The sequence below is a fragment of the Microtus oregoni genome, unplaced genomic scaffold (genome assembly GCF_018167655.1).
Source record: "Microtus oregoni isolate MIOR12 unplaced genomic scaffold, Mior012 000001F_ref0000356, whole genome shotgun sequence".
Taxonomy (NCBI): Eukaryota; Metazoa; Chordata; class Mammalia; order Rodentia; family Cricetidae; genus Microtus; species Microtus oregoni.
This window is the reverse complement of record NW_024543060.1, coordinates 50,296,099-50,308,968: the sequence shown is the minus strand read 5'-3', so window position 1 is coordinate 50,308,968 and position 12,870 is coordinate 50,296,099. Positions and strand designations below refer to the sequence as shown.

General features: G+C 45.6%; 1 protein-coding gene across 6 annotated transcripts in view; it reads right to left on the bottom strand.

The window, feature by feature from the left end:
• Mbnl2 (muscleblind like splicing regulator 2) overlaps positions 1-12,870 on the bottom strand; it is a 155,970-nt gene that overhangs the window by 18,952 nt on the left and 124,148 nt on the right. For 2 of the 6 annotated variants that reach the window (XM_041672030.1, XM_041672058.1), the window contains 2 exons: positions 12,393-12,428; positions 11,014-11,108 (listed from right to left, as the gene is read on the bottom strand). The exons of 2 other annotated variants lie outside the window; for them this stretch is intronic. In XM_041672030.1, coding sequence (XP_041527964.1) covers positions 11,014-11,108; positions 12,393-12,428 — 131 coding nt within the window. The remainder of the gene's footprint in view (positions 1-11,013; positions 11,109-12,392; positions 12,429-12,870) is intronic. 2 more of the 6 variants (XM_041672048.1, XM_041672076.1) reach the window with 1 other exon arrangement.

The following is a 12,870-nucleotide window of genomic DNA, read 5'->3' as shown; positions in this document are numbered from 1 at the left end:
GAACTCAAAGCCGGTTCCCTCCTATTGTATTGTGAGCATCCCTTCACTATTTAACAAGTGTCTACGGACAATATTATATGACAACATTAAACTATCTTTTTAATTTTGGGCAGCAGTAAGAGTTGAACCTAGGACCTCAGGCACGTGAGGCAAGTGCTCTTCCACTGAGTTCCAGCTCCAGCCTTGGAAACTATCCTAATTTCCTAGTTGACATCACAAAATGTAAACATCTTCACAAGCTATGATTTATTAATTATTTCTAATCACTGTGATTAGAGACAATGACTATTTACGGGCACTTCTGTGCACCCATCTTGTTTGGCAAATAAACATCTGGAGTTCAACTTCCAAGCCTTCACTTCTCACGTAGCTCCTGCACAGGCCGCAGAAGTAGCAGGGACTTTCTAGCTTTTGTTTAGTAAACCAACATACAGTCCCAAGCCAGGAACTCAGAACTCCCTGTCCAAGGCATACTGTGGGCTCTTTTTCACCGTTACACACTTCTTAGGTCTCCCCTTCCAAACTTCTTTCCTAGTTCATGTTTCAGAGTCAAGAGGAGCCCAGCAGAGAATACGAGCGGCAGGAATCTATTCAAACATTGCCTCCTGTCCTGATCCACACAACTAGAGCAGAAAGACTGTGGAACAGCTATGAAATTACAGCTGGAAAAACACTTGTAGAAAAACAAAGGGTCAAGTTTGACATCTCTGGGTACCTTTGTTTAGTTACAAACCTTGCACGTTCTAATGAGGAAGCAAAGTTTTGGGCTGTTCCAAAGCAACTTGGAGTTAGCAACTTGGCGTGATCCTTGCTTTGGTGGAGCAAATGAGACTTAGATGTGGGGTTAGGGGACTGAGTTTCTCAGCCTTGTATAACCCTGAGCAAGTCACTTCAACGCTCTTGGTCTTTTCACTATAAAATGGAGATTTTTTTTATAAAAGTCTGGAGAAGTTGGAAATCTGGCTTTGCCTCTTAACAGTACGACCTTGGACATGTTCCCCAGCACGTCTAATGGTCCCTTCAGCGGCATTTCTGCTTTCAGAGAGAGAGAGTTCGTATCAAAGGCGGTGCACGATGTTCGGTACACAGCAAGTGCTTCAAGCTGGAGGTGGCCTGAGTCACATCTGTGCTGTCTGTGTGCTCTGGAGTCCTTGGGGTCCTTCCACATTACTTAAAGCACATACTCAGGAAGGCGACTGGCCACACGGAGAAGAGACTGCTCTAGGCAGATCCGAATCCTCAGGTTCTGGGTTTGCTTCCTCTACGAATTTATGTGCGCTGGGCAAGGCACTTTGCTGATGGATTCCAGCTCCTATTACAATTTATAATGTAACTTGTATCACATAAAAATGTTATCCTAGGGCTGGGGATGGAGCTCAGGGGGCAAGTGCTTGCCACACTAGCACGGGGAGTGGAGCTGGGATCGCCAGCATCCATCCAAAGGCTTTGGTGCAGTGGTGCTGCTACAGCAGGCATGGTTTACAGTCCCCAGTGCTGGGAGGGTGGAAGCAGGAGGACTCCTGGGAATTTCTGACCAGGCAGTCCAGTTAAAAGAGTGAGTTTCAGGTTCACTGACAGATACGACACAAACAAATAAGATGGGGAGTGGTTGGGGTAGACATCCACTGTTGGCCTCAGGCCTCAACATGCATGTGTTCCTGTACCCACGTACACACAGGAACATGCACACACACCACAGTTTGGCAAATTTGCTCTTATGACTTCCTGATTGTCACTAGAATTATTTAATTGTAGCTGGTCTTCATACCTGATGCACCACAACTAGGGGCCACTGAGTGACATCCGACAGTGACCAAATTGATGATGCTGTTTTTAGAAATGCCTCATGGAAAACAGTGACGAGGGTTGGGACTTGCTAACTGAAGATTTTCGACATGGGTTCTGTGTCTCTGAGTATTGTAGAGCAAGGTGAGATGACAAAGACCAACAGACTGATTGCCGAAGGCCAGAGGAACAGACCAAGAATCACAGTGCATCACACTGGGTGCTGAAGACGGAAGGGTTCCAATGGCCAGAACAGCTATAGTTCCTCATAAACCCCTGTCAACAGGGAAATGCCACGGAGGAGGGCTACGTTGTAGGTAACCTCTCTGGCTGTTGTCACTAATAGCCCATCACTCTTCCCCAGAGTTCATTTTCCCCTCAGTCCTGATTCTAGTGCTTCACCGATAGAGAAGCTACCTCATGGTGAACTCACCCTTGGCCTCTGAGCTCCCACAGTCTCTGCGGACACAGCCTCCGGTGTCCTGGACTCCCCTGTTCAGCTCTCTTTTCTATGGGTGGCCATAGCCCTTTCTACCCCATGCTCCCACCAGACAGGACCTAAGCAAGGCTTTTAGCTCACCTGAGAAAAACCGTTACCCTGTTTAGATCTATTGCAACTGTAGCATCTCTTTAAAAAACAATGCGTGCGTGAGTGTGTGTATGCACATTCATGCTCACACACAAACACACACATACATACACTCGGAGATCTTCAGGTGTGATTGCCAAGTGCCTTAGCTTGTGAACCATCTTGCTGGCCCTGAGATTGATCCTGAAATTCTCTCTATACTACACATGCTGCTGGGGGCGTGTGTAGGATGTGGGGGAAGTATTGGATTCTTTGGGGAGATGTGTTTAAGGGGAGGGGTACTGGATCTGTTGGGGATGTGTGTAGGATGTGGGGGAAGTATTGGATTCTTTGGGGGATGTGTTTAAGGGGGGGGCACTGAATTTACAATACTCTGGATCTGGCCCACTAGAGGCTTCATATACAGCTTGGTTCTACTAAGTGATGGTGAGAACCTTCAGGAGATAAACTTTCACCAGAGAACTGAGTCTTGGAGAGGTTGCCTTAAATGGGATATTGTGATCAGTTCTTTTCTGGCCTCTCATGAGGTGGGCAGGCCTCTTCTGCCATGCACTTCCTTCATGATGCCACTGCAGACCCAAAAGCAATGGGCCAACCGACTGCAGACTGAAACCCCAAACTGGGCCTAGAGGGATCTTTCTTTCCATGAAGCTGATTGTCCTAGGTGCTTTGTCATAGTGGCAGAATGTTGACTGACACAGATTTTAGGGTCAGATAGAGGCTTTGCTGCCTAGTAAGGCCATGACCAAACCTACGCTTTCAATTCTCCAGATGCAGACGGGACAAGAGAACCCATGCTATAGGATTAAAGCCAATAATGTACAATGTAATACACCTCTGGATTCCCTTTTCCTGTTAACCTACCCTTGTCTCCACCACTTATTTCTTTCATGTGTACATGTGTCCTGTGTTTCTGAATGTGTGTGTGTGTGCGCGCACGTGGAAGCCAGAGCCCAATATCAGATTATTCAATTGCTTTCCACTTTATGTGTATATGTATTTGCAGTGTGTGTGTGTGTATACATATGTGTGTATATGTGTGTGTGTGTGTGTGTGTGTGTGTGTGTGTGTGTATTTACACCTTGGGACCAGATGTTGATATCTGGCATCTTCCTTAACCAATCTCAATCTTATCTTTTTTGAGACAGGGTCTCTCGCTGAATCTGGACTATAAGAGTCTATTAGACTAGCTGGCCAGTGAGCGCCAGGATTCTGCGTGTCTCAGCTGCGGTTCCAGATATGCGCCACCATACCCAGCTTTTTATTTGGGGTGCTGGGGATTGAAGCCATGCTCTCAATATCTGTGCAGCAAGCAGTTTGCTGCGTGAGCCACCCACTGGCCTTTACCTTCCGCTCTGAGATAGGGGTCTCACTACACCTGGAGCTGGCATATTTGGCTAGCCTGGCTGAGCAGCAAGACCCAGAGATCTCCCTCCTCCACCTTCCCACTGCTGGACTACAGGTGGGAAGCTCTGCATCCATCCATGTTCTCTGGGCTCGGGGTGGGGGCTGCGCTTAGGTGCCCAAACTTGCCCAGCCACGGCATCTTCTGAGCCCCTTGTCTTTACCTTTTATATATTCTCCGAGTTGGTCTGCATCTTACCATCTCCCGGTCTACTCCATATCCCACAGAGCTCTGTCCCTGGCTACTTTAGGGATGAAACCTTACCTTGGAGCTTATTCTCCATGCCGTGATCTTTACATATGGGGTTTCATCTCTAATGACACTGTCTTGATGATTTCACATCTCTTTACGAAGCCACTGACCCCTGAGCCTCTCTAGCATCCTCCCCCACAACTGTAATAGACTCCGTAATAATCCATAGACTCAGACGGAGGCGGTGTCTGGACTCACTGCCTCCTCCAGTTGTCTGCCTCGGAGAGTAGCTGGAGGGGGCAGAGGCCAGACCAAAACCCAATTTGCCTGTGACCTATGGAACATCACTTCTGGTAAATACAGCCGCAGTCTCTTGGGGTCCCTCCCAAACACACAGACACACAGATGAGACACAGACACACACACACACACACACACACACACAGAGAGAGAGAGAGAGGCTTGTTACTTCCCCAACACTCAGGTAGAGGTTAAAGAAGGCATCCAGGTTTGGGTGCAGAAAGGGATGGATATTTGTTCTGCTTGGAGTAGCTATTACAGAGGAAAACCCTAGCCACCCCTGAGTCCTCAGACACTGGTTGAGTTCATGCACCACCGCTAGTTTGTCCTTCATTGCAAACCTCTAGCTGGGAATAACACACACACAGGATGGACTGCATACCGTGCAGCTCCAACCCAGCAGCCTCAAATTAGACAGGTGGAGCACGGTCTTACTACCCCAGCAAATTAGACAGACAGGTGGAGCACGGTCTTACTACCCCAGCAAATTAGACAGGTGGAGCACGGTCTTACTACCCCAGCAAAAGCCAAAGCACTCCGAGGAATGCAACTTTTCCATTCAAAAAGAAGCCCCACCCCAAAGTCCCACTGAAATGCAGAATTTGCAGTAGAACCAGCACCAGGCAGGAAGGAACCTGTCAGCTCCTCAGCCACAGGGAACTGGAGCTGCCCTACGTCTTCAGGTGCCATACACAAAAGAAGCCTGCCCAAGCTTCTCACCATGAGGTGTGAATTATTCATGAAAATGGGGTGGTACCGGATCACTGCGCTTACATAACTTGGCTTTCCTTAGAGAATCTCTGGATTCTTTCACTAATTATGCTCCCTGGCCTCCCCACAGCAGCTACCTCTGAGGTGGAAAGGGCCCATTGTCTCTGGGTTTCTGAGTTCTTGTTGTGTGTTCACACACACTCAAACTCACACGCGCACACAGTGTGTATATGTGAATGCTAGCACATGTGTGTCACGATGCACACATATGCGGATTGGGGACTTTCAGGAATCAGTTCCCTCCTTCCCCTGTGAGCAGCCTTCTGTGGTGGGGCTCCCTGGCTTCTCACAGAAAACAAACAACACAAGAAGCCTCCCTCTACATTGCTCCTTACACACCCAAGTTCCCCTAAGACTGTCAGTATACGTCCACCTGTGGAAACACTTTCCCCTGCTAGGGAATCCGGACGACTCCATTCTGCACACAGGAAGTTAGATTCAGGCGCCAAGCAGTTTGAACTAAGAGCTCAAGCAAAATGTTTGAAGTGGCTTCACCACTTCGGCAGGTTAGGAACAAGGAGTGTGTAGCACTTTGATGCTCGGCACAGGGGCTGGCCACTCTGCTGTGCATTTCTGGAGACGGATCTGACAGGGCCTACTCCTCCCATACTGGGCCTTGCAGAACCTTTCTTGTGAAACAAACACAGGCCCTAAAATGGGTCAAGTGATGGAGAGCGGGTACCACTGATGCCTCCTACAGATGTCCGAATATAGTCCCAACAGATGGCATCGGATAACAGAGACTTCACAAGGCTGAGCTGCGCGCGGGGGGTGGGGGGGACCACATCATCTCACCGCCGTAGCTCTGGGGTTATGTCTGCAGGTGCAGTGGGGGTAAGTTTGGCCAGCCAGTCCTTCCTCAGAAGCAGTCAGTTAAAACACAGTGTGTGATTCTGGTTACAGGCAGTTATACTGTTCTTCTGATAGGATACTATTGATGCTGATTATCAGGTACAGCAAACCTGTATTTGGCATGTCCAAAAAACCAGAATTTTCCAGCTGATCAGGTATTTCAATAGAAAGATGGGGGCTGGTGAGATGGTTCAGGGGGTGAAGGCACTGGGTGCCAGGCCTGGCGACCCAGGTCAATCAATCACCATAGAAGTGTAGGAGAGAACCATCTCCTGCAAGCTATCTTTCGAGCTCCACATCTATGCACACACATGCGCATGCGGGCACGCATGCATGCATACACACACACACACAAGAAATGTAACTGAAAAAGATGGTGATATAGGCATGATATATTGTATACATTATCAACCAATTTCCAGTAAACTTTTCTGAAGGCCAAATCTGTGGTGGGCTTAGCCTCTGGCCATGTGTACAAAAGACGTGGTAAAGTCTGAAGGTCATGAGCACGATCAAGAATTGGCACATTTTGGAGATATGATTATTAGTTCACACTGTGCCGGAAATGTCATCTTACTTCAGTTTCGAAGGTACTGTATGGGAGCTCAAGAGAGTCCTAATATTTAGGCTATAATGGTTTTTCTCCCAGACAGCTTATGAAGTAGAATGAACTGGATTTGTTTGTTCCTTTCTATCCATACAACTATAATGTAGAGTCAGGGACAGTGAGGTCCCTACACATCAGAGTGTGGGTGGGGCTCTGGGTACTTCTGGCTAATCACATATTGTGGGGGAGGGGAAGGCACACTGGATGTGTATGACCAACGAGGCCACCAAGTTCTGGTCTGGAAAGAATTCGGAGCAGAAGAAGTGACTTCCTGTGGCCACCTTTCAGGCAGTCCCACATCTCTTCCTGCCACCTGTCTTGTCAGGACGGATTTTGTCATGGTGTCAAGGTGTTGAACCTCTCTGTCTTTGCCTTTACGTTACACTCCGTGCCTAATGCACACAGGTGAGGCTGACCGGGCGGCTTGCCAGCTGCCACTGCTCCAGTTTAGATCTGCAGACTCGCCTGTCTCAGACCCATCTGCTCGGTCATCTGACTTCTGTTCCCGAGACTATTCTGTGTGCCATCCCCAGAGTGGCCAAGAAAGGAGCTGAGTCCTTTAACCTGACATTAAGGCTAATACCCAACAAGAGTCAGACACACTTATGCCACGCCCACACACCGGCCAATCAGATCACTGGCTCTTCTCCAGCAAAACTGTCCAAACCTCACCTCCATGTATCTGTGCCTTTATCCCGCTGACCAAGGACAGCACTGTCTAAGCCCTGTGCAGACAAAGTTCCTGAGTCAGAGGACATTGAGCTGGGGGCGGGGCCTCAGGGAAGACTCAACATTAGCTGGATTTTAGATGGGCCTTTAAAGGCTTACTCAAGGGAACTAAATGACCTCTGAATACAAATGAAGAAGCTAAAATGTAAATTATCTCTTCTCTTTTCAAATAACAGAAGCTGATTTTGAAAACACCAAATCCTAAACAAACAAAACAAAAGACCGTAGCAGAGTTCTGTAATCATTTAGGTTATAGGAATTTTAACCCACATCCTTCTTTGATTAGACAAAATGTTCTAAGTTGTTTACCTATGCATCTTCTGTAATAAAGTCAAACATTTGACATACTATGTAATATACCAGAGGGCATTTAGAATCATACCTGCTACATAGGAAGTGGTTTATATTATTATGACTATTATTATTAGTCACGGTTTAATATATTGAGATTCAAAGACATTAATTAATTAATCAGAAAATTATTTAATAAATTTACTTGCTATATTTTTGTTTACACATCTATTCCTAGAGCTAAGCAGCCTTTTCTTTAAAAAAACATTCTGGAATATATTTATATTCTGTCTTTCTCAAGCTACTAGTCTAAGGTTGTGAAACTGTCCCAGGTGTTTGACTGAGGCTAAGACTGACTGGTGGTGTCTCCTGGGACTGGTGGAAATTCTGCTGAGGCCATGGTTTACCAACTGGTGGTATGTCGCCTGGGGCTGGCGTAGAGAGCTCTGAGTGGAGGGCTGACGCGGAGCTCTGCTGTGCCCTTTCCTCCTTCAAATCTTGTATCTAATTACAAGCCCCTCTGCAGTTTTCAGCGTTTGAAATGACGATCTGAATTAGCAGACACACCGCTGAAACCCAACTGCACTTCGTGCAAACACTGATGACTCCTGAAGGACGAGCTGGCCAAGTGCTTGTCACTCAGTGAACTTTGCCCTCCCTAGCTCCACCCCCACCTTGAGTTCACCTCCTTGATGTTGAGCTTCGGGTCTGTAAAACATTCACAGATCTCAAAGGTCATCTATCTGTTCATGAGCTTTTATTGACTTTCGTGGGTCACATGGGCCTGATTCGATTGGCATTTAAAGAGTGAACTTTAACAAGATGATAGCCTGCTTTTAGGTGCTGAGAGCTCTTTGGTAGACGCCTGGCTCTTCGATGTTCATTGAGATAAATAAAGAGTATCAAATCTAAAAGCTTACATTTCAGTGTTCTGCGTTCCCCCCATATGTGAAGACCTGCAAAGGAGCTGACACCCCATTCTCTTCACCATCAGTGTGCCTCCCAACAACACCCGTCTTACAAATTGCAAATCTGGGGAAGCCACTCAGATTTCCTCTAGTTTCCCTGCTCTGTATTAAGTCCCAATTATACTTGTTAGTTCCTTCATCAATCACACCCTGAAGTGGCACTGAAGCGTCTGGCTGGCCTGCATACTCCTTTCTCCCCTGCACACCTGTGTAAGCCTTACTCTACCTTTACCGTTTTAGTTCTTCCTACAAACAGCCTGAAGAATCTCTGGGCCAGGAACTATCATCTGTCACTCACGGCTGCATACGTGTGAGGCAGGCTGGGATTTACCCTAAAGCTTTAAAGCATTTCTTTATCTTGCCCCCTTCTCCTTTCTTAGGAAAGACTTCTTAGGATCGGGAGTGCTCGATTTGTCATAAAGTATAGGTGGAACTTTACTAAAACGGGTACTCTTTTGGGATTATATCTGAAGCCTGTTTCCTTAGGAAACAGGGATTTTGCAACATAAGTGGATCAAACTCACATGAATCTGGTTTTGAGAGGCAGGACATAGACCTACAAAGCAGGCAACCAGTTGCCCCATGACAAGTGAGTGAGAGGGGGGCTTTGAACCAACTTACAAGGGTGCAAAGTCTCTCTCCTTTGTCCCATCACTGTCTAAAACCATTGGATGAACTAGCCAACCAATCAACCAGCCAACTAACCAGTCATCCAACCAACTAGACAACCAGCCAGTCAGCCATCCAACCAACCAATCAACCAACCAACCAGCTAACCAACTGGCAAGTCAACCAATCAATCAATAAATAGACCAACCAACCAATCGACCAACCAATTAACCAATCATCCAGCCAGTCAACCAACCAGTCAACTAACTAACCAACCAATCAGCCAATCAATCAGTCATCCATCCAATCAGCCAGTCAGTCAACCAACCAGCCAGTCAGCCAATCAACCAAACAATCAACTAACCAGATAGTCAACCAACCAACCAACCAACCAACCAACCAACCAACTGGCCAGCCAACTAATTCCAGCCAGCAAACCAACCATCCAACCAATGAACTAGCCAACTAATCATCCAACCAAGCAACCAGCCATATAGCCATTCAATTATCCATCCATCCATCCATCCATCCATCCATCCATCCATCCATCCATCCAAACAACCAGCCATCCAGCCAGTCAATCAGCCAACCAACCAAATAAACAGAAACCCAGTCTTCCTAGTTCAGGAACTTATTTGCTGCTCTTTGTAGTACTGGTTTGGAAGCCAGGCTAGTGTTCCTTTGTGGCCAGGCTTGCACTGTGAAGGGCAGAGAGGTGGAGACATGTCCTCTTTAACTGTCTCTGGTGGAGTGGATCCCTCCCTTTCTGCTCAGTCTTCTGCTTTACCAGATGACACAGTAGGGTTAACATTTATTCATGTCCTTCAGTGTAGCTCCTCCTCTCCTTTGGAGGAAGTCCAGGGCACTGGGGTCATGTATTCACTCGAGCCAACCTTGCTCTTCCAGTTTTCAGGTTGAAGCTTAGAGACAGCCATCTCTACCTTAGCAAGTCTTCCCCAGAGTTTAACTTACCATTTTTCCTGTTTGCCTGTCCTTCCTCCCAGTACCCCAAACTACTTTTTTATCCTTTCCACCCTTTCTCATCAAAGTTGAGTTTATTTAAAAGAAAACAAAACACAAAATTAAACAAAAAAACCAAAATTATCCTACGAAGGGAAGGCCTCTGTGTCAGGTGCTTTTCTAGTGAGACAAGAGGATATGCTGCTGTCTCTCACTTGTTCCTCATGGCCAGCAAACATGTGTAAACCGGCTGGGCAGCATCAAGGACACGGCCAGCTTGTGACCGCAGAGGAAATAGTTCACTGGCTCTCCCCCTTGGGAATCGTCCCCATTGGCCTAGTGGCACATGCATTAAGCCAACACAGTAAACACTCATATTCAGTTAGACCCCGCCATGGTGAGCCCAGTGGTAGCCACACTGGTCTCTTGGGGTGGCACGGCTCTTACACTAGATCTGAACAGATCCGCCAGTGGGTACTGAGGCAAAACCTGTGACCAAGGTCAGTGTTCATCAGAATTATTCAGACCTCAAAGTAGACGCTTAGAATATGGAAGGAGAATTTTCATTTTTCTTCCACCAGAGAAGGAACCGAATCAAAGTGGAGCTGTCTTGGGAGCACCCACTGGTGTGGTTCTACATTTCTTGGGTGGCAACTCACAAACCACTGGACAAGAAATGCTGTACTAAAGGAATTTAAGCCTGTCAGGTTAATTACACAATATTAGGTACGAAAACAAACAGTGCAACACAAAACATAGCTACATCATTATTTGCAGTAAATGTTAACTCTAAATAAGTGCAACCTGTCCACAAATGCTTGCTATAAACTAATTAAAAAAATAAAATTTGATGGATAAACATGAAAAAAAAATTCTCACCGAGAATTTTTTTTTTAAATATCAGCACTCATTTAGAGTTCGGGATTTGTGAAAGAAAGCTTTAAAAGGAGCAAACCTGATTGGCTGTGGCTGTTGCTGCGAAGGGGACACTTGTTGCAGGAGTTGTTGCTGCAGAGACAGTGGCGGACGTAGCGCTGTGCATCATGGGTACTTTCAGGAGGGGAACCATGGGAGCAATGAACAGGAGGGTGTAGCATTATGGTAATAGAAGTGGTATTTGGCATGGTGAATATCAGAGCAGCAAGCCATCATGGGTTAAACCAGCAGATGGCATGCAATCACAATGCAAAGCAAGGAAGCATGGGAGAGAAATAAAAAGGGAAAATAGCTTATTACAAGTACAATTAAAGGAAGTCTTCAAACATAATCAGTGATTCCCAGAAAGGCCAAAGCACACTGCTTTGATTGATGTATTCATAAACATTTTGCTTTCAAAGACAGAGTCATTCCCAATTCAGAGTGTATCGGGCCTGTAACAATGGCTACTTCTCAAAACATGAGACTGTAATATCCAATGAAATGAGAATATATTTTAACCAAAGCAGACTAATCATAAATTCTAAGACACTGAAGGCTCAGAAGACCTAAGAAGATAAGATGAGCTTTGGAATTAATTATGGTTAATGTAAATTTTTTTTTCCGATTTGGAATCACATTTGTAAACTGGAATTTCAGTGGATTATGTTTATTTTGGTCAATAAACAGTAAGGCAAAAGAAATGGCCTTGGTGCAGTTCTAAAGGATTTACTGTGAAGTGACCAGATCCATTTCGTCAATATTTACTTTCTAGACTCCTACATGAAACAGATTGGATGCCCTGAAGACAGACTTTTGCACCAAGGCCCCGAATGTAAGAGAAGACTCCACTATTAAAGTTTCCCACCTACGGGAATATGGAGGTAGAATATATATATATATATATATATATATATATATATATATCTCATATATAAGTCAACACTCTAAAAAGATAATTGTGCAAGAAAGGTCAGAAACTTGATTTCAAAATACATCCATGTATAGTTTTTTTTTCCAAAAGTAAATATTTCTGGGAAGCTCTGATAACTCTAACACACAGCAAAGAGGAGATCAAGGCACACCACTATGAAACTTTAAAACATTGATGAAATTAGCCTGCCTCTGTTTGCCTCATGCTAAACCAGAAAAACTATAAAGAGAAACAGAACACAAATCATTAAAAAGCACTCTTGCACTTGTGGTTTTATCTCTGCAGTGATTGTTCTAGCATAGAGGTCACACATCAACAACTATCGTTTCTTAATTACACAAGCATAGCTTACACGTTAAGTCTAAAGCCATTAAAGCCTTCAGGTCTACTTCCTAAATCATTTTCTACCATTTCTGAAATCAATGTTAAACAGCGAAGGCATTGTACATCATATAAAAGACAAATAAAAAAAGGTTGAAACCTACCAATACTGGTAGCGGGTGTCATGCACAAAACTGACCCTGAAGTCATGCAAGGGGGGTGGAGAAAGTGAATAAAGGGAAAGAAACAGGTTAGCGGTTTAGAGTTAACATTCAAAGTGAGACTGAAGCACACCCAGCAATCAGTAGGGTTAGTTCACACTGTTTTAGGACTGTTCACACCGTCAGTATAGACACAGAGATAGCCAACTCACTTTAAGCCAATAAGGTTCCGGGCCCACTCTCCCATTACTCCCCGCTTTCTGTTCATCTAGGCCAACGTGATTCTAACAGGGAGGGCAGGTGATAGCACCACAGCACCCTCTGAAGACTCTTGTCCGGACATTATCAAGTCCACCCTCTCAGGCGGAGAGTGGCTGTATTTTACAGATGAAAAATCTGAGGCACAGTAACTCCTCCAAGGTCATGTGCAGCGTGGGTCAAGGGCAAGGCCGGAATCGAGTTCCATGCTAAATTCAGGTCA